General features: G+C 42.6%; 2 protein-coding genes across 3 annotated transcripts; both read right to left on the reverse strand.

Moving 5' to 3' along the window:
• Positions 1 to 6,984: 6,984 nt before the first annotated feature.
• slc35a2 (solute carrier family 35 member 2) lies at positions 6,985 to 19,614 on the reverse strand. Of its 2 annotated transcripts, none has more exons than XM_086277131.1 (6): positions 19,118 to 19,614; positions 17,204 to 17,386; positions 16,376 to 16,527; positions 15,811 to 15,933; positions 14,893 to 15,476; positions 6,985 to 8,817 (listed from the first exon to the last, which is right to left on the reverse strand). In XM_086277131.1, exons 1-6 carry the CDS (start codon positions 19,179 to 19,181, stop codon positions 8,790 to 8,792), a joined length of 1,134 nt encoding a protein of 377 aa, XP_086133257.1. In that variant the 5' UTR covers positions 19,182 to 19,614; the 3' UTR covers positions 6,985 to 8,789. The 2 variants fall into 2 exon arrangements, with proteins under 2 accessions (XP_086133257.1, XP_086133256.1); XM_086277130.1 differs by lacking the exon at positions 6,985 to 8,817 and adding an exon at positions 10,416 to 14,307.
• Positions 19,615 to 22,274: 2,660 nt separating this feature from the next.
• pim2 (Pim-2 proto-oncogene, serine/threonine kinase) lies at positions 22,275 to 25,998 on the reverse strand. The gene is made up of 7 exons (XM_086278118.1): positions 25,501 to 25,998; positions 24,917 to 25,017; positions 24,753 to 24,803; positions 24,015 to 24,223; positions 23,746 to 23,915; positions 23,455 to 23,631; positions 22,275 to 23,334 (listed from the first exon to the last, which is right to left on the reverse strand). The coding sequence occupies exons 1-7, from the start codon at positions 25,556 to 25,558 to the stop codon at positions 23,162 to 23,164; spliced, it is 939 nt and encodes a 312-aa protein (XP_086134244.1). The 5' UTR covers positions 25,559 to 25,998; the 3' UTR covers positions 22,275 to 23,161.
• Between the last annotated feature and the right edge of the window lie 1,096 nt (positions 25,999 to 27,094).

Here is a 27,094-nt window from a genome sequence, read left to right on the forward strand (position 1 = left end):
GTGCTCTCGCTTATGCTTTGCACCACCGCTTTGCTCACCTGCAGCTTAATTACCTGGACGCTGGTCATATTGGCAAGATTCTCCTCACGTCTCTGCAGTCTAATCCTCGGATTCAAAACTACATACCATTTTCCCCCGCCTGTGGATCATCAGGAAGATAAGGCTGGCACCTCATTCACCCACTCACCTTTCAGACACTCATTTAGTTCTCCTCCCCAAGGCTTCATGACCTCTACCTCCACCAGTGAGCCCCCGAGATCAATATTCCTCTCACCTCCTGGTATTCACTCCTTCCTCCCAAGTCTAACTACACTCGCCCTCTGTTTGAGTGCCTTCATTGCTATCTTTGTGTTTATTATAAACTTGTAAATCACTGTTTCTGTTTGGTGTCTTTGCTTGGGTCCACTCCTATGTACTGGCCTCTGGGCCCCTTTGACAGATCTGACTTTTACAGTGAGGGTATCTGGTGGCTCAGTTACACTGTGGGGGAGGTGTGGGGCATTTTCCAGGTATGGTGTGGCACAGACATAGGACCTCTGGGGGTGTCCTGAGGCATCTGGCATTGTAATGCTGGCAGTAGATCCTTTGGAAGGGGTCTCAAAGGTAGTGTTCCTGCAGTAACTCAACAGACCACCAGGGGGCTGCAGAGCCCCAATAAAAGTTTAGAGGCACAGAAGGTGAATAAATACATCTGAGGAGAGGGAAGGGTAAACTTGTAAGAAACACTTCAGAAATTTCATCATGTGGCAGGAGTGCGCAGGCAGTTCCTGGAGTTTGAAGGAACTGACACCACCGACTCACCCCCACGCTTGCATGACATAAATCTAACAGAACACCTCCGGGACATTATGTTTCATTCCAACACTGCCAGGCTGCAAATGTTATATTTGTACTTTATCTGTCCTGAACGTCTTGCATCTGCCCCTGCCACTAATAATAAAAATACTAAAACGCTAAAAGTAAACTGAAAAGAAAAGAAACACTCTGGAATGTAACTGCAACTAAACCCAACTCAAAGTTAAAAATGTAACAGCTTTGGTCCCAACCAACTTTTCATTCATTAAAACTGTACAAGCTGAGATCAAAATCTCAGGAAATAAACGGGAACTGGGATGTGCACTGCTGCGTGCGGATCGAGAGGAGCGGATTGTTTGTTCATTCGTTTGTTTTATGTAAAAGAAAAAAAAACGCTGGATGGAAAATATTAGCTCCACCACGAACAGGTGATAAATAAGTGCTTTCTCATTTTACTTCAGAGTGAGAAGCTCTGAAGCTGAACTTGGAGCTTCTGAGCAGCTCCAGCATGTTTTCCTGTGGATGCTTGTGATTCAGAGAAACGGCGCCGCCTGTTAGTGGTCTGAACAGCTCTGACTAACACTTGAAACCGTGTGAGGTTGCTGTGAAAAACACCTGATGTTGTGAAAGAACTTGGTGAAACCCTGAGGAGAAATGAACGACGTCATAGCTGTCAGAAAGTGACAGACTGGAGACCAACAGCTGGGTTTTCTGAGAAAGACCCTGAAGCATCCTTCATGAGAGGAAATGAGAGGAGACCATCACGCTGTTCAGGACACGACCTTCTGACTTGAAACTTCAGTGGCAGGCTGTTCTATGTGATATACTTGGACACTTAATTAGGCACACCTTGCTGGTACCGGCTTGACCCCCTTTTCTCTTCACATCTACAATCATTCGCACAGATTCCACAAGGTGTTGCTTCTCTGTCCATTTCACCTCTCACAAACACGTGAAATGGACTCGTATTTTCCACTGGTGGTTCACGAGAAGAACAGGAGGTGAAGGACCTACGATTAGTATTTGTAGTCCATCCAGTTTCTGCAGCAGATCCAAGTTAACAGGATCCATCGTCACCCCAGTCTCGTTCTTCAGCACTAAGCTTCTAACTTCTTATTAAGTCCCTTTAACCGCAACTGTGCTGTAGTTTCAGGTAAAAACGAGGTGCGAGAGGCCTCAACTTGAACGTGATGCAATTTTTATTTCAAAGCACCGTTTATCCTCAGGCTACGTGAGCAGGACTGTGACATCTGTAACTTACTGATTGATGAGGTTAAAATACTGAGGAGACGCTATAGGAAACAACTTGAAGCTGAGTTTAATCAAATATCTGCTCTGAACTTAAGAGAGGGTTCTCTGAGGAACCTCTAACGGCTCTGTTTAGAGGAAAAGTTTCTGTAGGAATCGTATAAAAACTTTTTCTAGAAGATCACTGCGGGCCTGCGTTACACTTTATTTTATTTTTTAACACGTTGTGTACTTCTAGCTGGGTATAATGTAACATGCACTCACCAGCCACTTTTTCCAAGGTGCTGGAAACATTGATTGTGATCCACATTGACATGATAGCGTCACACAGATGCTGCAGATTTATCAGCTGCACATTTCTGGTGTGAATCTCCTGCTCCTGCACGTACCAAAGGTAAGAGAATCAGGTGCCTAATAAATAAAAAGACAATAAAAGAAACAGTTAAAAATCCATTTTAACCACGAAAAAAAAAAAGGTTTTAACAGCTTTTCACAAGACTGCAATGAACACCCAGAAAGCAGTTTGATCTGAGCTGATCCTGCTTGAAGCAGGCGCCACAGTGTAGCTGGTTACATATTCACTTGGCAAGCGAAAGGTTGCTGGTTTAATTCCAGCCGGAGAAACAAATCTCCAGAGTGAGTAAAGCCGTTCAGGGTAAAACATGTGGTGACCACTTGTCAGGAGGCCAAAGGTGAGCAAATATCCTGCTGGAAGCAGCCATCAGAAGATGGGTACACCGTGGTCATGAAAACAGTAACAACATCTATCACTGCCAGAGGCAGGTTGGAGCTTCTGACCCAGGATGTTTTTCTGTGGACACTTGCGTTTCAGAGAAACAGCCTCAGCCTGTTGGCCTCTGAAAGGCCCTGACTAATACTTAAACTCTGTGAAGTAGCTGTGACAAAAATTCAGTGTTGTGAAAGAACTCTGAAACCCGAGGAGAAAGGAACCGTCAGCAAGTGACAGGCTGGACACGAGCAGTCAGTTTTTCTGAGGAAGGATTCTAACAAACTGGCACGACCCTGAAGTAGGGGAGAGCGATATAAACGATATACCATAGAAACGACCAGTGTTGCCAACTCCTCAGTAAGGAAAATTGCTATTGGCTGTCATAAAAGTCGCTAAATGACGTCATCGCCTAATTTGCATAATTGGTCATGCTAATATAATTGTAACCTACGTTGTTGGAGAGAGAAATAACATCGTGGAAGGGACTTAAAGTGAGTAAAAAACGTCCTAAATGCATTTAGAGTTTATTTAGAACTACAAATTAAATTTCTTTTATTATCTTTTATTTCCTCCTTTAGCGGAGGACAGACTGGAGTATCCTCTATGAAAGGAGAAGAGATGAGATTATCACCCTGTTCGTGCCATAATCTTCACTTTTTCACCTGCAGTCGTGACAAGGACGCTGATAAAAAGCAAAACTAGAGAACAATCAGCCAGGAGGGCAGCAAAGAGCAGCGGTTTGTGTCCATCCTACAAGACTGTCATCTCTTCTTCAGTGTATCTGATGTCACCAAAGCAGGTTGATTCATGATTTCTTCCTTTTTTGAAATAAAAAATTACCACCTTGGATTCTTTTTCCACTGGTCGTCTCTTCCAGGACCTCAGATTAGCTTTTTGTAGTCAGGACTTTGTAGTTTAAGTTCAGTGCTGTCTCATTCTCTTTGTCTCACTTCTTATTTTCAACACAGCCCAATGCTTGAATGAAACCCTGATGGGTGACATTTTCTCATTAGTAACTCTGGCATTATGTAAGGGAATTTGACTAAACTTTGCCAGGAACTATAGGAACTATACGCCTCCACACGTGGAAGAGGCCCAGCTCATCACCAATCCTGATAAACATAAACTGTAACTTTTCTGTGGTTTCAAAGAACAAAGGAGGTGGGAGAGGCTTTCCTGGGAAGGTGTTGCAACTTTTAATCAAAATCTTAGAAATATGGTATCTAAGCAGATTCTTACTCTGGATGGCATTACCTTGGCCTCCAGTAACACTGTGAGGAACCTTGGAGTCATTTTTGACCAGGACATGTCCTTCAATGCACATATTAAACACATATGTAAGACTGCTTTCTTCCATTTGTGCAACATCTCTAAAGTTAGAAATATCCTGTCTCAGAGTGACGCTGAAAAACTAGTTCATGCATTTATTACTTCCAGGCTGGACGACTGTAATTCATTATTATCAGGAAGTCCTAAAAACTCGCTGAAAAGCCTTCAGTTAATCCAAAATGCTGCAGCAAGAGTCCTGACAGGGACTAGAAAGAGAGAGCAGATTTCTCCTGTTTTGGCTTCCTGTTAAATCCAGAATTCAAAATCCTGCTCCTCACATACAAGGTCTTAAATAATCGGGCCCTATCTTATCTCAATGACCTTGTAGTACCATATCACCCTATTAGAGCACTTCGCTCTCGCTCTGCAGGCCTACTTGTTGTTCCTAGAGTATTTAAAAGTAGAATGGGAGGCAGAGCCTTCAGTTTTCAGGCCCCTCTTCTGTGGAACCAGCTTCCAGTTTGGATTCAGGAGACAGACACTATCTCTACTTTCAAGATTAGGCTTCAAACTTTCCTTTTTGCTAAAGCATATAGTTAGGGCTGGACCAGGTGACCCTGAATCCTTCCTTAGTTATGCTGCAATAGATGTAGGCTGCCGGGGGATTCCCATGATGCATTGAGTTTTTCTTCTTCAGTCATCGTTCTCACTCACTATGTATTAACAGACCTCTCTGCATTGAATCATATCTGTTATTAATCTCTGTCTCTCTTCCACAGCATGTCTTTATCCTGTCTTCCTTCTCTCACCCCAACCGGTTGCAGCAGATGGCCCCGCCCCTCCCTGAGCCTGGTTCTGCTGGAGGTTTCTTCCTGTTAAAAGGGAGTTTTTCCTTCCCACTGTTGCCAAAGTGCTTGCTCATAGGGGGTCATATGATTGTTGGGTTTTTCTCTGTATGTATTATTGTAGTGTCCACCTTACAAAATAAAGCGCCTTGAGGCCACTGTCATTGTGATTTGGCGCTGTATAATTAAAATTGAATTGCATTAAAAGTGTTACAACCCGGCTCAAAAGCCACAACATAAAAAAAATAAATAAAAAAAAAGATGAATACCAGAGTGTTAGTAGGAAGAGGTTTTTTCTTAAAATGGAATAGCAGGTTGGCTAAAATGACTGGAGCCACCAAGGCAAAGACAAGTGAGCTCTCTGGAAGCTTGCCTCAGGTGTGCCTGACTAGGTGTGGCCAATTAGCACCAGCTGAAAACATTGAGGAGATTAGGGGCGGCAGAGGGACGTAACAAAAGCATTTGACAACATTAATAATTAAATATTATGATGTCTTGATACAGCCAAGTAAGTAAATTCCCAAAAGTTGATTCTGTTCATCTGGACGTAGCGTTTTGAAAACGCTACGTCCAGATGAACAGAATCAACTTTTGAGGTAAATATTATTATATAAATTTGAGATCTAGTGACCGTTTGAGTAGAGCGAAGTCATCGTCACGTTCAAGAAAACGGTTTGAGATAATCTGAGTTTTGTGAGTTTTTTTGTGAGCGTCATCCTGCAGCCATCAGAGGACAGTACCCTGCCGTCATAAAGGGATGGACATGGTGAGGAACAGGACTCAGGCATGCTGTGGTGTTTAAATGATGCTTAGGTGTTACTAGGGACCCAAAGTGTGCCAAGACAGTACCCCCACGAGTCTGAACTGTTGCTACAAAGCAGGATCGATGGTTTCATGTTGTTTACACCAAATTTTCGCCCAAACATCCAAATGTTGGAGCAGAAATCGGCTCCTCGGAGCAGAAAATGTTTTTCCAGTTTTTAGCTCCCAGTGTGGTCTTCTGCTGCTGCAGCGCATCTGCTTCATGTTTGACAAGATCTGGGCTTAGAGATGCTCTGCTCCTTCGTTCCAGCGAAGAGAAGAGCATTCTGACAACGATGACCTCATTTGAAAACAGATGATGAACAGCATAAGATGTCTGAAGATAAATATGCATCGCTTCAACATTTTTTTCTTGTTGTTATATTTGAATAAAAATGACACAGGATATTTTGTCAATCAAGTCAGTCAACTTGCTGTGATCTTAAAAAAATACCCTTTTTACCAGGAACTGTTTTTATGTAAAACATTTAAATTAACAGCTTTATATGATCCCCCAGGAGGTCTTGGCTACCACAGGACACAAACTGTGGCTTGTCCTAATACCCGGATTTTATAACGCTTCCCACAGATTCAGCCACAGTCCGGATGAGAAGGCGGCTCTGTTCGATTTGTTTAAGTTTCCATTTGTGATAAAAATCTGGATTCATGTTGCAGTGAGGAGCTGAATCTCCAAAGGTCATCATCCTCCTTCCCTTTCAAAAAACGTCCTCTGTCGCCCCTCGGTGGCTCTGAGACAAATTACATGTCAAACTCCAGCTATTACATTTCAGCAGTAAGAAGTCTAAATTTACACTATAATGAGCAAATCTGGGCTGATTAAGTTTTGTTAAGCTCAAGTTTCTGTTTCTCATAAACAGAGAAATATACTAGCTGGTAAATCTGTAAATGTGCACAGCCTCAGATCTTTAAATCAATCAATCAAGATGAGCATCTTTGAGATGCCTTCATGAATACAGGAAATACAGAGGGTTTGTGAAACGGTGCAAACCACCGTTACACTCAAGAACAAACATCCCAGAAAAACATTTTAATGAGTCGGCACAGCTCTGGAAAAAAATCTGTGGATGAATGAAATGAATGAAAACAAGGAAAGTACGGAGAATAAGAGACATGGCTCACGATCTGATCAAACCACTGCATCTCCAGGGTGGAGGCTTCGAGACTTTCCCAAATATTTCTGAGCCTCTAAAAAAAACACTGGGCCTGTCTATAAAACTGTGACCTTTAAAAACACATCATCGATTTTTTCTTGAATAAGAAATGAAAAGGCACTGAACGTTTTCATCAGTTTAATTTCACAAAGATTTTTTTTTAAACATTTCTCTGTCATATCTTAAAAAATGGAAACATCAGTTAGTATGAAAACACTTCACAGAATTCAAACTAATGGCCTCAAGAGTTTCAGATCTCTCTCTAAGAGGACCTGTTCAGCTTATTTCCAGCTTTTATTCTGGAACTCTATCAGAGTAGCTTTGCATGATTCACATAAAATAATTCATCTTTGCATTACACTGCCCACTCAGCTCATTTTGTGTTTGAAAAACCCAAGAAGCTTGGTTTCTCCTGATTGGTCAACGTCAGGGAGCCTATTGAGAGGAAGGACTAAGAATGTGTGAGGTGCACTTCCTGTTAAAAAACGAAGTGTTGCGGCGTAGAGGACTTCGGCATGTGGCATTTGGATTTAAAATGACATGAAATAAGGAAAAAAGCAGAACAGGTCTCCTTTAACATCTCAGAAAAAAGAGAAATCTTTAAGGCACAGAGTCGAATACGATTACAACATGTCGAACTTTCAGTTGTTAAGCATAAAATACTGTCGCACGCTGAGGAGGAAACGCTGTAAACGGTCACTTAAAGGCACTTTTCGTAGAAATCCTCAGCAACATTCAATGAAAAGGAGTCAGAGAGGCGCTCTGTGCATGAACATCAGCGACTTCAAAAAGACGTTTGACGTGTTGATGACGTTCTCGCGGTTACCAGGAGTGTTTAGTGTTTCATGTTGGCATCTGATTTAAGAGAAATGGTTTTCTCTTCCATCTATGAGCTGCTTTTTTAACTCATCTTTCCTGTTTTATCAGACGATCACTGCGAGTCGGTGCAAACCGAGCGTACAGGAAACGTTTTTAGTTCTTATGCTTCGATCAGCTGAAACTTTCCAACGCATCCAAAAAACGATTCCTTTGGTCACGATCAAACAAACGTGGTCATTACAAACCATTCAGCTCCCCTCAGTACCCGAAGCCTGAATTAATCCCTAATCAGTCATTCAAGTATAACATTTTGTTTTATGTTGTTCCTTCATATCCTGTATCTTTGTGTTTTTTTATATAATATTTTATTCTAAAAGAACTTTGATGATTTTTCAAGTTAAAATAAACTAAATATTCAGTCATCAGTTTTGAAATCACCAATATTAAACTTATTTTCTTTATTAAATTTATATACTACAAAAAAATTGACTTAATAAAATACAAAAAATAAAAATTTGTCAGATTTAATGACAAATGATTTTATTTTGAAATGACATAGACCGCTTTATTTAAAAAATAAAGGTTTTTCTTTACAAAAAAAAATTGTGTTAGTGTTTATTTAGTATTAGTATTTAATATTTTTGATTTAGTGTCATAATGTTCCCTTTAGATTTTTTTAAAATAGGTTTTTCTATACTTTTCTTTCCTGGAGGAAATGTTTTTGGGTTTGTTTGTTTTTTGCCTTTACTTTTGAAATGAATTCATTTTGATTCAGTCCATCAACTCAGTTTTATTCTTTGGCTCCTGACATCTTTAAAAGGCTGAATAAAAAATATGGATGAGTGTCACAGCGTAACAACCCACAGGTGTGTTGTTCATTATCGGCTGTTGGAGTGTGCTTGTTGTGTTAAAGGCAAATAATCACCTAATGGTGCACACTGGAGTGTTTTCTTTATGAGAAGCAGCTGAAAACTATGAGAGGAATATTTGTGACTACAGTACTTTAGCTTTAGTGCAGCAGATGCAGGAGGAGTGCTGTGGTTCTGAGTGAAAGTGGGGGTACTCGGAAATGTGTGGATCTCAGCAGGCAGGTGGTGGCAGGGGTCCATCTCAGGATCCTTTCTCTTTACCTGGACACCTACAGAACAGATAGAAGAGGAGGAGGAGGAGGAGGAGGAGGTGGTTAGATAAAGACATCACCCTGGCTGCTACAACACACGCTGAATGTTTCAAATCTTCTTTTCATTACATCACAGGGGCACTGCAGTATTTAAGCTTTACTCAATGAGGACTCGTGTTTGACCTTGTTTTCTGTTGAATGCTCACATTAAATCCCTGGATGCTCAATCATCCAGGTAAGTAAATCTCCAAAAGTTGATTCTGTTCATCTGGACGTAGCTCACAGACGCTACGTCCAGATGAACAGAATCAACTTTTGGAGATTCATATGAAATATGGTCAAAGTTTCTAGTAATTACATAAAAGTATATAAAAGAAATCTCTATGAGCCAAGAACTCGGGGTTCAAACTGTCGAACATCAACATGATCAACACGACCCGCTCAAGTTCAAACTGAGCATCAGAGTGAAGAAGAAAGGGGAAGTACGTGACTCTGTGCCAGACCAGCTGATCTGAGTATTTCTAAGAATCTGATGATCTGCTGGATTTTCCCGCACAAACATCCCCCAGTCTGCCCGAGCACTGCTGCTGACCATCTCCATCCCTTTACGGCCACAGTGCTCCATCTTTAGATGGCTGCTTCCAGCGGGATCGCACACCATGTCAGAAAGATCAGACCATCTCAAAGTCGTTTCAACTACAAATGAGTTAGTTTTCTTTACATGTAACTTAGTCTCTGGGTCAGTGTACGTAAAACTAATTACAGGTAAAATAAGTTACAGTTACACAACAGTACTGTTACAGGTGGCTTTAACCATAAGCGTTTAAAAAACCGTCACTTATCTCCCTACAGTCGGTGTTTTTAGCGCTACCGGAAAAAATCATTTTACTGAAGGACGAACAAAATTCTTTAGCCTGTTAAAGTTTCGTGGATCTAACTAAACCTGAGGACCGATTCCCCCACATGTCCACATAAAGAGAGTGATCACTTCTGAGAACTTTTATAACGTTATATTATGTATAAAAAATAAACAGTTTTTCAAAAAAATGTAAGCTGTAAAAACCCTCAAAATATCCAAAAGTAATAAATTAGACAGAAAAAAAGATTTAAAATGTTCTTTTCGCAATTTTACCAGGTTTTCATAAATTAAAAAAAACAACTCAAAACTTATCACAAATATTTCTATATTAATATTTATGTTTAAATACAGTGTTGTTGGTTTAAACCAGCCTCTCATATTTTCCCTGCGCTCTGTTCTCTCTCTCTGACAGAGCTGGGTTACTTTATACAGAGGAGGATTTCCAGAAGACCGAACACTAATCGTTCTCCTAACTGGAGTATCGGGAGCACTGTTGGGAGAAAACTGGGAGAAAGAAGACTAAAGTCTCCATATTTGGAATAAAAGGCTGGAATATCACACCTTACCTGCCGACTCCCACAGAGGGTCAAAGACTTGTGAAGTCCAGACTTTTTTCCTCCATGATTGTATCTTCTAATTTCCCAGATTTTTCCCGAAGTTTTCCGAATACTGTCAGAAATCGTCTCTCTCGAACCTGAGAGCAGACACTGTGTGTCGTTCACTATCACTGATCTTTAAATTAAGACAAACCGCACAGTTTTTAGTCCATGTCTTCATTTATATAAAACTTTTACCAAAGGAAGTATTTACAAATTCAGAGGCATTGATACAAATCAACAATCAAGTGCAAACAGATCAGAGATGAAACCAGCTCACACAGATTTCACACAAACTCAAACCAACAGGAAGAGGAAACTAAACCCGATCCTGCAGGCAGATCTCCACCGAGGACAAACCAACCTCGGGAAACAACCGCAGCAGGATCTGATCCGAGGATGTGGTTTAAAACCGCCAGCAGGAGGCGCTGCAGAGCGTCAGCGGAGAGAAAACCTGGAAACTGACTTTGGAGTATCTGCGTTTCAGCCTGTGCTGAAAAAAAATCAAATAAAATGAATATGGATTTTCATGTAATTAAAGTGATATCAGCCTGTGTCAATATCATTTTCTATATAAAATTTATTTTATATAATTTGCAATATTTTAGTTTTTAATCTAGATAAAAAATAAGGTAAAGTAAACGTAAAGAGGAACAAACAAGTTATTTTTCTGTGAATCTGTAAGATGTGACAGGATTATTTTACAGAGCAGAAGTAGATGTTTATCACTGTTTCTACCTCGAGTGAATAAAGAAGAATCAATGTTGTCTTGTTATTCTAAAAAGGTGGAAAAAGCCACTGCAAGAGAGAAAATTGGGATTCAAGTTTATATTTTCACAAGAAAACATTGAAAAAAAAAAAAGATGTAAAGTTTATGATGTGATGTTTAATGAAAAATAAACATCCCATCATAATTCCTCTGATATAAATCAGCTGATATCTACATAAAGACATTTTAATGTCAGTTTGAGATTAAAATGATCATCTACAACGATCAATTCATAACATTTAATAAGTGCAGAAATGATCCTTTATTAGACGCACAGAACTCAAAGGACTCATTTTCACTAGAAATTTATGTCATTAAGAAGAGCTTAGAACAAAAAGCTTCTTCTGGCTGAAATCTGAAGCTTCCTGCTGGGTTTCCTCTTCCTTTCATTCACCACCACCCCAAAGATTCCCACATTAAATAAAAACAGCTTATATATTATTATGTATGATAGATATTAATTTCAGACTTCCAGAGAGAAAGTGTCAGCTGGAGGTTTTTTGTTTGCTTGTTTTACAAAAACTGAAAATAAACGTTTTTTTGTCCCTTCACAGTTTGATTTTGATAATCTCACACTGGAAACAGAAAAAGAGCCTTCAATCATCATGAGAAGAAATCGGAAAAATAATTAAAGTTCATTTTTATGCTTTGGGAGATGTGGCTTCGTGTTTGTGTCTCCGCGTTTCTCCGTCCTCAGGTCAGTTTCCCGTGAAATGATCGAGCTCCTAATATTCACAGACTGTGAGCTACATTTATCCCACTTTAGGTTTAATTGAGGTTTTTTTTCTGACACAATAAAAACATCAGAGGTTCAGTTAGTGAACTTGTATTTGCGAGTTTGTCATCTTTACACATCAGTGGTTTATGTTTAACTGTATGTGAGGAGAACTGTAACTTCTTTAGTGTAAACTGGCAACATTTTCAAGAAAAATATTCCACTGGGGAAAAAAACCTTTTTAAGTAAGAAGCTTTTACAGATCTGCTGCGAGGAACGCACAACAAATCCAAGACGTTAATGTGTGGCACTTTAACACCACACACACGAAGCCAGATTAATGTGCAGAGTGCACCTTCCCCTCAGGCAGGTTAGCATCCACAGGCCTGCCAAACGTCTCATTTGGTTATACGTGTTTACTCTGACACAACCGAGCGTGACAGAACCACGCATGCTAGCATCCGTCTCTCTTTCCCCTTTGTATCCACTTCCTGCTGCACAGAGAGAGCAATGGGGCGCTGCTGCAGCCCAAACTGGTGGTGGGTGGTGTTAACATGACTCCGCTGCCGACTCATGAGAGCAGCAACTTTCAATCATCTCCATCCATAACCACATCCCACTGCATACATGTATAGTGTGTTGTGGAGCCTGAAACAGTTATAGTGAATAGCGCTTCATATAAGCATCAGTAACAGTTCTTGCAGTTTGTCACGAGCTGCAGTTACAAGAACCTGAAGTGCAGACCATCTCACTTCACACGGAAACTTATGCTAAGCTGCTTAATCAACAAGATTTTAGTAGAATTTATTAGTAGATTTATATTTTCAATAATAACCTGTAAACTGCTTTAAATGAAATGTAGTTCAGTAAATGCTGTGCCTGTATAAAGACTTTAAAGATGGAGCAGCTAGCTTTCCTTCCAGCTCCTTCTTAATTTAGAGCTTTTTCTTTTCTCCACACAGATGTTTTGATGGCTAATGTAATTGGCTGATAACGGAGAGTGTTAACGGACCGATCAGTCCAATCGGGGGCTCAAACAGGCCAGCGTGAAGAGACGGGGTTACGTCAAGTGCTGGCAGGATTTAAATGAACAACAACAGAGGCAAACTGCTACACGGCAACGGTGGTGGATGTGAGGAAAAACAAAACTTGCTGTAATCACAGAATCTTAACCTGCTGCAGAGATCAGGAGACCAAAACGACTCAACCTCTCCTCCCAAAGCTGAACGACGTAAACACCGAGAAGCAGCTCAGACACACACACAAAGATAAAAACCCACAACCGCCTCGACATGATCGAGACAAACAGGAGCAGAAAAAACATTCAGGACGCCACCGCAGGACGCCTACTTCAACAAGACGCCTGCGGCAGGACATTTTGGCGAAAACAAACAAACATCACGTTATGATCGTAGTTTAAAGGTGCTCCAATCAACGAGCACATTCCCCGCCGACACGGGAGCTGCAGATAAAGCAAAGCCTCCCGGACAGTCCCGTAACTGTACACCGCAAACTTTACACCAACACAGTCGTATGGCTTCTGTACAGATGAGGAGAAAAGGCACCAACACAAACAGTCCCTCAGCGGAGACGCACCCGGAGGAGCAACGATTTACCCCGGAGGTTTTCACTGTGCAGCCGAGAAAAGGAAAGGGCGGTAATTTGTGCAATTTGGGAATTAAAGACAAAAAAGGAAGCAGGTTTTAACAAAAGCAGAGAATTATTTAGGGTTTTAGTCTTCATTACTATGATTTCTCCACATATTTAGCTTTTTTAGTCAACACACGATTACAAATGAGCCAAAAGCTCATTACAGCCCAGATAAATGACTTTAGTTCATTTCTGATTATTGCAGAAAAATAAAATAAGACTAAATAACTTTCAACTTTCAAAACGTTGAATTTTTAATGTACCTTTTGATTGAATTTAATTAAATGTTGTAGTTTTGTCTTCCTTGCATTTCATAATGACACTTTTATCACTTTATCTTTCTCAATTTTAACTTTCCGATTCTGCTTCCATTTCTGTGACTTTTATTTACAAATGCTGCGTTTTTATTTTAAATTGTTGTGATTTTCACTGAACTTCCTTTAGGTTAAAAATGTGTATTGAATTTTAAAAGTTCTTACATCACTTCAAGCTACTTTGTACATTTTGTATACAAACATGTAAATTACTTATTCAAAGTTACACTTCGGGCTCCCATAGAAACCGTCCCTTTTTCCTGTTTTAAGGTGGAATTTAAACAGGACACTTTAAATGTACGGGGGCTCCACAGTGAAAACTTTCCATCAGACTACGGTTGCCGTTGTCCTCCACCAGCAACAACAATAATCAACATATGATCGATATTCAGCGTAAGGCGATTCTCTTTTCATTTACTAAAGAGTTTTAAGGCAGAGCTGGCGAGACGCCGCGGAGGAGAAAACAGACTGAGGGTGGTGAGGGTTTCTGACACTCTGCGGCTCCTTCCTCATCCTCCTCCTCCTCTTCCTCTTGCTGCCGTTGTGCTTTGAGCAGTTAGGTTGTGATGTGGACAGCAGAGGGAGGAGACACGCCTCCCTGAGCTCTGAGGAGGAGAGAGGAGAGATTAGTGATTAGGAGGAAAAAGCAGGATAGAAGAGAGGGAGAGAGGGGTAAAAACCCAAACCTTCCTCACCCTCTCATCCTCCAAAAAGGAGGACGATACAGGAGGGAGCAGCTCTCCTCTGCATCACAATGCATGTGGTTTAGTTTTTAGGTCTGAGGAGGCCATCTTCTCCTCCTTTACATTACTGGAGGAGGAGAAAGGAAGCAAGGAGGTCTGTGTTTTTTGTTCAGGGGTGCAGAGAAAGGAGAAGGAAGGGGGAGAAGAAAGCGCAGTATCCTATAGTCCAGATGAGGCGAGGAGGTTAGGAGGTGAAGGAAAGAAGGAGGCCAGGAGGGAAGGCTGAGCTCAGGAGGAGGTGTGGAAAAGGCGAGCAGGACGTCAGGAGGAGGATGACTCGGGAGGCCATCAGAGGGGTGAGGAAGCAGGTGAGTGAGCAGCAGATGAACCTCTTTCTTTCTGATAGATGCCCAGTTTGACCTTTGACCCCGCCAAGAGCACACAGGAAGTGAGATGCCCGAAAGAGAGAGAGCAGAGAGAAACAGGAATCACTTCACCAGCACTGACTTTGGCAGAAACGCCTCCATCTCTGCGTCTATGTCCGTCTTCTCGGACGTGGAAGATGAGGAGGAGGAGGAGCTTGCGGACGCCGAGCCGGCAGGCGCTTTGGGGAGGCTGTACATGTAGACTGCACCGATGACAAGCCCCGCCCCTGCAGTGAAGAGTACGTCCACATGGAAGCCGAACAGGTAGATGGACGTCACCGTGGAGACGATGATGGAGAAGGAGGTGGCGAAGCCCTTGAGGATGTTGTCGGCGTACTTCACCACCAGGGCCACCAGCAGCCCACCGAACGCCTGGTTGAAGATGACGCACCATACCATGCTGGTGTACCCAAACAGGAAGCCACGCTCGGCAACGGCGGCGCCATCATTCCACCACAGTCCCAGCAGGCCGAGCACCATGCCGAAGATTCCCAGCTGCACATTCCTCACCCACACGGAGGCGGAGCTGCCCTTCAGGATCTTCTCAAAGTATACGCCGGCAAATCCCGACGACAAGCAGCTGATCACCACGGCAACCAAGCCCACGGTGTAGTTCTGAGTGGAGGTGTCCTTCACCGACGCCTCTTTGTTGCCCTCCTGCTGCACCTGCAGAGAGATGATCAATGCGTCAGCGTTCGAGCCGGGCTTCATGTTTACGGGGAACATCGTCCCTGAAAGGTTCCCACACGATTACGACTGAAGAGCTTAACTACGCCCATCCCTGTTTATTCACCTCCCACCGCATTTTTCTGCCCCCTCTGCCACCTCACCTACGCCACAAACGCAGCAGCTCATTTCAGCATTAAAAGTTGGAGCCACAGAAACCGCAGAGACACTTACTCTTAAACCTCTCTGTGAACTGTGGCTACACAAAGCAGCCGCCTGATTTGTTAACTTAAATTTCAGGGCTTCTGGGGAACGGCAGGTGGCGGTAGCTCACCTGCACGATGGCGACGCCGGCAAACAGCAGCAGCAGAGAAATCCACTGAACTCTGGACAGAGACTTCCTGAGCATGAGCACGCTGAACAGAGCCGTGGTGAGGATCTTCAGCTGGTAGGTCACCTGAGGGACGGAAAGGAAGTCACCATTTAACTGTGTTTAATCGAATGTACACAGATCTGAAGCATTTATTAAATCTCAGTGTCTGTAAGTCTGTGCATTAAAAGTTTTACAAGTTATTAAAGAACTTGGCAGCTCAAGATAATAACGTGTAAAGAAAACTGCTCCTAAAATATCTGAAAAATGCCAAAAATATGAACAGTATAAAATAAAATTAGTATTAGAAGTTTCATTCCTGTTGAAATATTGATTATGTCCTACTAGAATCAAATGACAGAACAGATCCAGAACACCGTTATTGGTTTGATTAAACCTTTCAGTTTATAAAAAGATGCCAAATGTTTCGGTCAATCGACAAACCCGTTAATCACCCGGCTGTTTCGATAAGAACAGACATGCAGAGACGAGGCGGGTTCGAGCGCCTTCTCTGTGAACGCGGTCTGACCTGGAAGGTGGCGGCCGGCAGGTTGGAGATGGCCACGTACTGCAGGTTGTTCTGCAGAGTGTAGATGAGAGAAGGAACGGCGAGCTTCAGAGTGTCTTTGTACTGAACCACGATGACGTCGATCAGGAAGTACACCGTCTCCTTCACGTTTACTGCAGAGAGAAAGGGGCGGAGCTAAAGGCTGGTTTTGTGCCTGCTGATCTTTGATCGTAGCCTCCAAAGCAGCTCAGGTCTATGATCACAGCAATAAAAAGTAAGCCATGCTCGAGTAAGTAGCCCAAAATTGAGGGATGGGGTGCTGCCCCCTAGTGTTAGGAGGCTGCTTTGCATCTTATACCCAAACTGGGGTTAAACATAATGAAATGTAAATAATTGCCCTTGTTAGTTTTTAAATAGAAATACTAGTTTTTTGGAGTATTTATTTAGCATGAATAATTAGAACAGGAGGAAGCTGCTGCTTTGTTGGTCAGGGCTGTTTTAACTCCACCCAAATCAAATCACTATTTGAATTTAAAGCCGTCCCTCACTGCTACAAGCAAAGAATATTCCTGTAATTAACCAAGTAACTCATTTTCATATCATCTCCTAAAATAAATTAATTCTTTTGTCTATCAAACACTGCAAAGAGAAGCTCGGCATGTACAGTTCAGGAATAAAATGTCTTAAGTTCCTTAAGATGATTAATCAATTATATCTTTTTAAGTATTTTTGATCAGTTAATCAATTGATGCAGTTTTTTCAAACAAGAACAGCTACAAAAGCCTGCGAGGCTACAACTAACTCTTCTAACTCCACAGCCAAAAAAGCAGCTCAGTAGGATTTACTCACGTCTCTTCTGCAGTAGGATGATGACCAGACACGTCAGGACCTTCAGGACCTCCGCCATCACCACGGCCGACGTGGTGAAGAAGCGGTCGCCTGGCAACGTGCGGACGTACCGGATGCTGAGGATGAGCGATGCATTCTGGACCACGAGGACAGCCAGGCTGATGTACTTCAACCGTCTGTTAACTACAGGACAAGAGCTCACCATAAGGCTCACCACAGTTTTCATACGAGGAAGAGATTTTACAAAAGAGCAGCAAAGTCTAGGTGCTCCGCTTTAGGATGACGTGACTGCATCAGGGGTATTTTGTGGGCCACAAAGAAACCAAACAGAACTTGAGTGGACCGAACAAATGAAATGAACTAATAAACCATTAAATAAAATAAGCGTGGTATATCACCATGGCAACATATGCTGCAGGCCTAACACGATGCATGTTTAGCATCCACAGGCCACGATGCGGCTGACTGATTGGCTTACCATTAATGGAAAATTAAACCTCAGTGCAAAGTTTTTAATCCATCAGTAATACACTCACTTGATTCTCAGGAGCAGCTTTCTTATCTTTTACTTCCATCTGAAAGCAACTTTAACACTGTACTGTAGGGGTGTCAAACATGCAGCATGGGGGCCAAAACCGGCCCATCAAATGGTCCAATGCGGTCCGTTAGATGGCCATGGGAAACAGCCGAGGAGGAAGGCAGCATCACCTTCACCTTGTTGAGGGACACTGAAGGAAAGTGGTGGTGTTGGTGGTGCAGGACTCGACAGTGTGAGCTTTCACTCATGTCTGCACGCCCAGCAGGCTTCGTTACCAAGAGCACAGGTTTTTTTTTTTTTATTAAGCACATGTTGCTAATACCCCTGTTTACATTCATACCTGACTTAATTCTTCATGGCATAGACTCAACAAGAGCATCACACAGCTGTTTGCTTTTCTGTGTATGCAGTAATGAATATGTCAGCTTCATGCAGACCGGTAAAACCACAGGGGCCCAGTGGGAACATACGTCTGTTGTGGAAGTATGGAACAGTAGACCAGTTTTTCCTCCTTGGAACTTCTTCTGGTGGCTGTTTGCATGCTGTGTCTATTTCTTGTCCTAATGTATGTGAAGCCACTCAGGTGTGCCAAAGGTGTGACGTTTGTCAACATTTTTAAACAATTCGGAGCCGTTTATCAGCTAGAACGGGTTCTCTGCTATTCCAAGGGTGTGTCTGGAAGTTTCTACCTGAGTGCACCTGGCTCTGAGGTCTCCGTGGCTGGCCCGGCCTGCGAGGCCATGCACGCACACACACGCGCGCACACGCACACACTAAGGGGGAGGGGGGTGAGCACAATGGAGTGTGTGTTCTCTGCAGAGGTGTGCTGTGTGTGTGTGTGTGTGTGTGTGTGTGTGTGTGTGTAAACCACAAACTCCGCTGGACTCAAAGTCCACGTCACCAGCCGTCGCTCACTAACACACCTTCACACTGCACCTTGATCATGGCAGTGTGTTAGCGTTAGCAGCCAGGCAAGAGCCCATTAACAGACACGGACTAGTTAGCTGCTGAGTTAGCCGCTACCTGCTGAGGCTGCTGTTTTTCACTCGTTTAAAATCACCTAAAGTTTTATTTAATAAACACCTGACTATCGCCATTAGCTAGCTAGCACACAGTTTAATCTTTCTGGTTAACTAGTTTCAAGTCGTCGTTAAGTCTGTTTACTCTGGTTGGCTTAGCAGGTAGTTAGCTTGCTTCCACCACTCTGCTAAAACAGACCGAGAAACTTTATTATATTTAATTTATGTTAAGTTCAATTTCATTGTTTTAAACTCTCCATCCCTCCGAGTCTTATTCACCCACTGACCCAGGCTCGGAGCCGTGAGGGCCGTGTGAAGTTATCCCAGCTCTCGGCTCTCCCTCCGAGGACTGCTCACCTTCACTCTGACCGCGGGTCGCTGTCTTCTCCTCTCCCGTCTTGCTGAGGTCCCCCACGGCCATGCTGCGCTCCCTGTGCTGCCCTGCGAACCGAGCCCTTACACCGCTGCCTGCTCGGCTAACACTCCGTTAGCCCACCAGCTAGCCCCGCTCTCAGTTTAGACCCCACCGGAGCTCCCGTTCCGCGACGTACTGCGCGGCCTAAAGCGCCGGGGCCGTCCGACAAATACTGGGCTGGAGGAGAGAGGAGGCTGCGGAGGAACAACCGGAGGACCCACCGGGATCATCAGGAGGAGAAAAATACTTCGTGTAATATGTGAGGTGTCCAGGAACTGAAGAGACTACAGCTGCAGAGACAGGAGCGGCGAGCAGGAGGTCTCACGCTGTGGGAGAAAACGGGGCGCAGGAAGGGAGGACCACAAACTGCCCGACACCAGGAGCTCCAGAGAAACTGTCAGAGTGAGACATCCTTCTCTCCTCCTCTACCAACAGACGAACAATCCTCCAGGTTTAGCAGGGAGCATTCCTATTGGCTGCTGGTGGGACCTCGCCTGTCAGATGGTTTGAGTGTTCAGCGCCACCTCCTGGTCAAACATGGAGGAGACGTTTATCCAATGAACGAACACACATACGGGTAAAGATTACCTTTATGAACTGCAGTCTGCTGTTTTGGATTTTAATTTACTGTATGATTTTTAAAATAAAAACTAAAATGACTTTATTTATTTAATAAGAAACCTGATCAATCAAAAAACAGTTAAACTGTTAGATTCGATTCGATTCGATTCGATTCGGGTGGGTTCCTCCTGGAAATTCAGTTTCCAGTAGCAAAGCACCGAAAGAAGTTGCATGTTACTGATACATTAAGGGGAATGAGAGTAAGGATATAAGCATAAATACACCATATATACACATATATAGATACAGAATATACAATATGGATAAATAGGATTGCTCATTTGAGTGAGTATATTGCACAGTGATTATTGCACAGTCAAATATAAGAAAAACAGACAAAACAAAAAACAAATATTGCAAATATTGCACAGTGTAGAAAAGCACCTACAACTCAGTTGTTCCCGCCCTCCCTTGTCCCGTTTCTCCTCCCTCTCCCCTCCAGTGAGGAGTTAAACAGTCTGATGGCGTGTGGGACAAAGGAATTTTTAAGTCTGTTGGTTTTTGACTTTGGGAGAAAATTTTGTTAATCAAATAATTTCCTCTCTGCTTCTTTATTCTGCTGGTACTCCAACAAAAACATCATGTTTGATTAATTCTTCATGTTTTCTTTGTATCTGCTTCCTGTACCTTCAAACTGAGCATCAGAATGAGTAACACTGGTGATTCAACTGACTTTGAATGTGGCATAGTTGCCAGATGGGCTACTGCTGAGATTTTACCGCACACCCATCTCCAGGGTTTATAGAAAAGAAAATATCCAGGTGAAACGACTCGTTGATGTCAGAGGTCAGAGGGGAAAGGCCAGACTGCTTTGAGGTGAAGGCAAAAGTAGCTCAAATAACTACTTGTTACAAGCATGGTATGCAGAAGAGCATCTGTGAGGGTAGAGCACGGTGAACCTTGAAGTGCACGAGCTACAGCAGCTCTATTGTTGCTGTATTGTTTAGATGTTAGAGTCAGAATTTGGCCTAAACTGCATGAAAGCATCTATCTTGCTTTGTATCAGTGCGTCAGGCTGCTGGTGATGTAATGGTGTGGGAGATATTTTCTTGGCACTCTTTGGTCACGTAGGCCCAGCTGACCATTGTTTGCCTACCTGAGTAGTGACCACACTGTATCTGTCCTCTGATTGGTCCGTCAGGCAGGATAACACACTGTGTCATGAAGCTCAAATCATCTGAACATGACGATGAGTTCACTGTAACGAAACGGCCTCCACCGGCAGCAGATCTCAGTCCAACACAGCATCTTTGGGTTGTGGTGAAACAGGAGATTGTGCAGCTGACATATCCATGATTGCTTCTCATAATTATTCGATTTTTAATTACAATCAATCAATTTTAATTGATTTCATTGTAATCACGCACTGTTTTTATTTACATGGATTTGATTTTCTACATTAAAATGTAAAGTTTTATCTTTAATGTTAATCATTTCATTTTATTTTGGACGTTTTTGATTTGATAATTTAAAAATTTCCCTCTCACAGTTTTAATTCAGTAAATCCCAAATTTTGAATTTTCCTCTTATTAATTTAAATTTGTATTCAACAATTATATCATTAACAACTTTGTCTCAAAGGTTCTTACAGTTGCACTTGAGTTTGTTGACATTTCTGTCACTACAGTTACTAAGTGACTAAAAAAATACTTGTTATCATTTTTATGTCATATTTGTGACGTATACCTATATTCATTGTTTTATATTTCATGTTTCTCTTTGTAAAAGTAGTTTTTCCTGCTGGATTGTTGTACAGTACATACTTAAAGTAATGCAGTAAAGCACCTCATGTGCATTTCAGTAACTCTTCTTGATTGCATGTTGTGCAGCGAGGCAGCATTTCCAGTTTTAACAAGTCACCAATCAAGCGCTTCAAGTTTCAAACCAGTTTCTTCTGAAGCTTCACCTCGGGGCTTCTTTGGCAGGTCGAGGAAAACCACTTCACCTCCCACAGCACTCACAGACACTGATCTCTGCTCTTAGACACAAGACTAAGGTGACATAACCTCACAGTCCTCCTGAGCTAATAGGAGTGTTTAATATAAACAACGACATTTAACTGCTTAGTTTTGGTGCAGCAGCTTATTACATGAAAAAGCAAATTAAAAGCACTGCTCAGACACAGACTCTGTGCTCACAGCCCAGCGTCGTGCAGCTTGTTTGGAGTTGACATAAGAGCTACGAGGTCCAGTTCTAGGACTGCGTTGTCTTCACAGGTGAGAGCAGGTTCGCTCTGAGCACATGGTCAGAGGGGCCGATGGCGCAATATGGCAGCCTCGCTTCTGTCAGTCTGCCCCAGGGCAGCTGTGGCTACAACTGTAGCTGCCTCCACCAGTGTGTGAATGTGAGAGTGAATGAATAGTGGAATTGTAAAGCGCTTTGAGGGTCTCGAAAAGTGCTATATAAATGCAATCCATTATTATTATTATTATTATTATTATTATTATTAAATAAAGACAAAAAAATAGAACAACATGATGAAATGAATGAATCTTTTATTCAAACGTTGGATCGGTTTTGTTTTGCTTTTGATCCAAACTCTCTATTTAATGTAAATAAACTGAACCAAGTGACCCCGATGACTCACTTTCTCTTCTTTTCACCATAGAAAAACCGAATACATAAGTATCTACAGAGGCAGCACATCCGCAACAAAAACAGGACGTGGGAAAAAAAAAAAAAAAAATCCCCACCTTCACATCAGAAAATGAAAAAGTCTTTTTTCCATATTAAAAACACAGAATTTTCATTTTACTGATAAATCGAAGCTGAAACTGAGAGTGACTCAGTGACCTGAAGCGTGATTGAAAAAAAGTCACAGCTTGCAGGTTTCAGCTTAAAAAAAAAAATTAAAAAATTAAAATAAAGAGGCTGAATTTCCTTTGAAAACAGTGTTAAGATTAAAGTGAAGCAGTATCACCTCAAAAAACTCAGCTTCACGGTGTAAAGTAACAGCAGGTGTTTGTGTCGAATTTCTTCTGTGGCACATAAAAATAAAATAAAAATAATAAAATAAATAAAGTCAGTGTTTGTCGTCCTCAGAGTCGATTCAAACAACCTGAAAGATTATCAGAAGAGCTGCAGATCAGCAACTTCCATCACAGCAGCAGCTCCGTTGTGATTACTTATGTGACCTCCGTCCTGTAGGGGGAGCCGGTTGTCCGTCCGAACTTTTAAATTTCAGTCCCGGAACAGCTGGAACAAACCCTGGGCCAAAATAAATAATCAATAAATAGGCAAACCAGCTGAGATAAATGACTTCCAGACGAAGGTGCCGCCAGGTTTAATGTGACAAACAGGAAACGGATCAGGAACGCGCCCAATCGACGATCCTAAAGTCCTTAACAGTCCAGAGTCCTGACACTTCAAAGGGATTGACAGGGAAGGGAGCCGTGCTCCTCACGCAGGCCTCCCCTCTCCTCTTCCTCCTCCTCTTTGTCATTTCCTGCCTTCATCCAGGGATGCGACAGAATCTCCTCCAGAGTGGGACGATCCTCCGGCTGGAAGGATAGACACCAGCGAATCAGAGACTGGCATCCTGGTGGAAAAAACAAAAGAGAAAGGATGTGAAAAACTGGACCACATATTTAGGAGGGGGTCATGTGACCCTGAACCCCAGTCAGGAGGAAACTCCTGTTGAGAAGAACCTGATGCTCACCTTTTGACACCCGCCTGGTGAAACTGGGGCAGGCTCTGTAAATCTCCATGTCGTGCTCAAAGGGAATGTCGCCGCAGACCATGTCAAAGAGCAGAACCCCCAGAGACCAGACGGTGAGGGGGACGGCCTCGTAGCACTGCGATGCGATCCACTCAGGGGGGCTGTAGACCCGAGTTCCTAAGGACGCAGGAAGTGAGACGAGGAGGGTTACAACGTGAAACTTGGAGGCACTGAGAGGGGTTTTGTAGGGGGAGGTTGAGAAGAAGCTATGGGTGTAGAGTGACTGGGTACCTTGAAACTCTCTGTACGGCGTGTCCTTAAGCACCGCCCCCGACCCGAAGTCTATGATCTTGATATCCATCGTTCTCGTGTCTATCACTATGTTCTCGTCTTTGATGTCCAGGTGCACGACGCCGCGGGAGTGAATGAATCGAAGCGCTTCGACCACCTGATGGAAAATCCTATCGGGAAGAACAAAGAACCAGGACGTTAGCGAAAATGTCAGTGACCTCAGCAGAACGCAGTAGCATCATTCAAAGGTGGCGGACGGGAGCGCAAACCTGAGTGCGAGGCTTTCTGACAGCGCTCCTCTCTCCGTGATGAAGTCGAACAAATCCTGGCAGTGCGGCGGCCTCTCCATCACCAGCAGGAAGCCCCGCCCCTCCACCTCGAACCAGTCCAGCATGCGGATGACCCCAGGGTGGCCCCCGTCCTCTGACAGCTGCTGCAGCAGAGCAATCTCCATCGGAACAGGATTGACCTCATCTGGCTGGGGGGAGGAAAGAGGAAGATTGATAAATTATAAAGAAATAATCTGTAGTAGTAGAAGTAGATCATGTCCTAATTTTTGTTTTTGTTTTTTAATTTCTAGTTTTAAAATGAGTCATAGCAGAAATCACAGTGACTGATACTAGTATGCAAATTAACTGACTCTGTTTTCAGGACTTTCTGAGTCACACGTTTGGGTTTTAAAATCAGAAACTCCAGCCTGGTGTTTTTGTGCCCTGAATCCTCGCCTGCAGGTGGCTTCAGGTGTTTTTTGCCTTGGTGGGGAAACCCAAATGAATTCGCAATGAATAATAATGAATAAAGAGGTGGTGGTGATAGTGGGGAAATCCTGAGGTGTCATTTACCAAACCGTGACGTTACACATTTCCCAACCACCGCCCACAGCTGCAGTTCACCTGAGCCACCGGCAGAGGGCGGAGCTAAACAATCTGAGCTTTGTTTACAGGCGTCACTCAAAACACCTCGTGCGTTTTGGTACACATTTAGTTTAAAAATAAATTATCACTCACCAGTCTGGTCCACTTTTGAACTCTGTCAACGGCAATTTGCTTAATGGCAACCTGGATGGACAAAAAAGGAGTAAAATATTAAATAAAAATCGAATTCTCGAGCAATAATAACGGAGAAAAGGCGCATCTCTTATAATGAACAAACACAGGCGGGTATTATTTACCTGTAGTCCATCGGAGAGCCTCTGGCCTGAAAACACGGAGCCGAAGCCTCCGCTGCCGAGGAGAGGACCGCAGCGATACTGACTGAGGAAGGGCTCCTTCACTGAGGGCCAAAACACAAGGGTCACATCAGTGCATGGCTCACACTTACAGACCGTACATCCCCCAACAAGACAACAGAAACTCAAAATACCTTAAGATTTCTACCGTTGTACACAAAAAACGTCACTGCGCACAATTATTTTTAATTTACAACTCGGATATCTGTCTGATATTCCAGTTTCTTAAACTAAAATAACCGAAATAATCGTTTATAATGTCGGACCAATGCACTCCAACAAATCCAGCGGGACTTAATATATAATATTTTAAAGGCGCCACCTTTAACGGTTTCCCTTTTTAAATTTCAGCGTTTTTTAAACGTTTCACAGCCCCTGAGCGGGCTGTTAAAATCGCTGTTTTTTTGCATGCAGTCTGGCTGCAGCGTGCAAAAGCAGCTACTGCGTTTTGGAGGCAAATTAAACCAGTTTACACGTCCTTATTTGACATGTTTAATCACACATATAACCTTTCTTGTAGTTCTCACCGTTCTTTCCTTGGACTTCTTCCTCCAAGTCGAACTCCATGGCTCTCTTATCCAGCATTTTATAAAGTGTTCCGTCTAGTTGAAGTTAATAAAAGTCCATTCTTCTGTGGGCGGAATAGCTCTTCAGATTTTTAATGATGATTTTCCGTCTTTAACCGATTAAAGCGTTATGCTTTTAAAATCCCAGAAAAGTCAAAGAAAAAGTCCTTTAAATATATTTACTCCTGGTTAATGCGGTGGAAACGCGTTCACAGAAGAGTCAAAACCCTGGTAACCCGCTCCGTCTCTGTTGACCGCCTTCGCTGCTCTACTACAGTGTTTTGTTCCTTATTTAAAGCTATCTAACGCAGCCCCGCCCACTACGCCCTCACTGTCCAATCAGCCGTGTCAATCAGCGGAGCCGTGTGCTCAATGTTTTGAACCGGCTACATTCAAGTCGCGCCTTCATGAATATTCAAATCCCGCGAGAAGAATTCGTAGAATTTGTTTCAACGAACTATCGGAGGAAGCGCGCGCTGATATCTTGACGGGAAAGAGCGGGGCGGTTTCCCCTCAGGGACACGCACGCGCGCACACACCGAAACCAGCAGTTCCTCAAAGAGTCGTTTTGTTGAGCTTCTGTCAAAGTGACGAAGTTTTGTTACCTGCTGACTGGGGTCGCGCCTCATTATAAATGCGGTATTTTTAAACGGTGAAAGCGATAATTACGAGAAGGTCAAAATAAGACAAGTGAGTGCCAAGAATCCGTCCGAGAGGACCGCAGACTGCCCCTGAACCTAATGAAGCTGCTCAGTCTGAGCTTCTTACCACAGAATCAAGTAATCCCATCATTTAACTGACGTCAGATTTTTAAAAAGTTTTAAACTTTCCCCCAGCACGAAGCTAAAACCTTTCTTAGACTTTAAACCATCCTGCAGGGCTTTTTACAAATTAATTTGGCGTTTACAGGAACATACAAACTGTCACATTTAAATAAAAAACGCTGCCTGCGCCTCTTTTAAAAGCTTAAAACACCTTTGCTGCTGATAGTGCTCATGCTCTTATGCTTATTAAGTTTATTATTATTATTATTATTATTATTATTATTATTATTATAAGTGCTGTGTGTTTGTCTAAGTGCTGTAAATACAGCTGATTTATTGTTTTAATCCGTTTTCTTTGGACTAAAAGAGAACAACTTTTTTTATTGGTTCAATTACCTGTAAAGGGGGGGGGGGGGGGGTAAAAGTAAACACAGAAAGCTTTGAGAAGTTAGTAATTTTAAAGCAGTAGCATGCATGTTTACAACCACCAGTCAAATTTAATAAAAGCTACTGAAAGCTTTGCCTCAAATAAAAAGTTTTGCTGTTCTTCCATATCTGACCTTTCTTTGAGTACCGTCTCATTCTCTGGCTAACTGGTGAAAATGGATCATAATGGATCACAGGACTGTAAGAAGGACAAAGCAGATTTTACTCCACTGCTAATGCAGAAAAAGATTTCATCCAAGTCGTGATCTGATGAATTTGTTCACAAACCTCAGTTTCACTAGTAATACTTTGTGGCCCTCATCAGAGGATAAGTACTCAGCACTGTAGTTACATGATGGCCGAGC

The sequence above is a fragment of the Aulonocara sp. 'chitande type north' Nkhata Bay genome, linkage group LG20, assembly GCF_057382095.1.
Source record: "Aulonocara sp. 'chitande type north' Nkhata Bay isolate Kocher_YH1m ecotype deep benthic linkage group LG20, A_spYH_male_GT1.1, whole genome shotgun sequence".
Classification (NCBI taxonomy): Eukaryota; Metazoa; Chordata; class Actinopteri; order Cichliformes; family Cichlidae; genus Aulonocara; species Aulonocara sp. 'chitande type north' Nkhata Bay.

Excerpts from the sequence above, each read along its gene's own strand:
- slc35a2 (XM_086277130.1), bottom strand. The coding sequence starts at position 19,181 with ATGGCCGTGGGGGACCTCAGCAAGACGGGAGAGGAGAAGACAGCGACC. Across the intron at positions 15,934-16,375 it reads TGCCGGCCGCCACCTTCCAG|GTGACCTACCAGCTGAAGAT; the intron begins GTCAGACCGCGT and ends TCCGTCCCTCAG. Across the intron at positions 15,477-15,810 it reads CCGGCGTCGCCATCGTGCAG|GTGCAGCAGGAGGGCAACAA; the intron begins GTGAGCTACCGC and ends ATCTCTCTGCAG.
- pim2 (XM_086278118.1), bottom strand. The coding sequence starts at position 25,558 with ATGCTGGATAAGAGAGCCATGGAGTTCGACTTGGAGGAAGAAGTCCAA. Across the intron at positions 24,224-24,752 it reads TTCAAAAGTGGACCAGACTG|CCAGATGAGGTCAATCCTGT; the intron begins GTGAGTGATAAT and ends TCCTCCCCCCAG. Across the intron at positions 23,335-23,454 it reads CACCAGGCGGGTGTCAAAAG|GATGCCAGTCTCTGATTCGC; the intron begins GTGAGCATCAGG and ends TTTTTCCACCAG.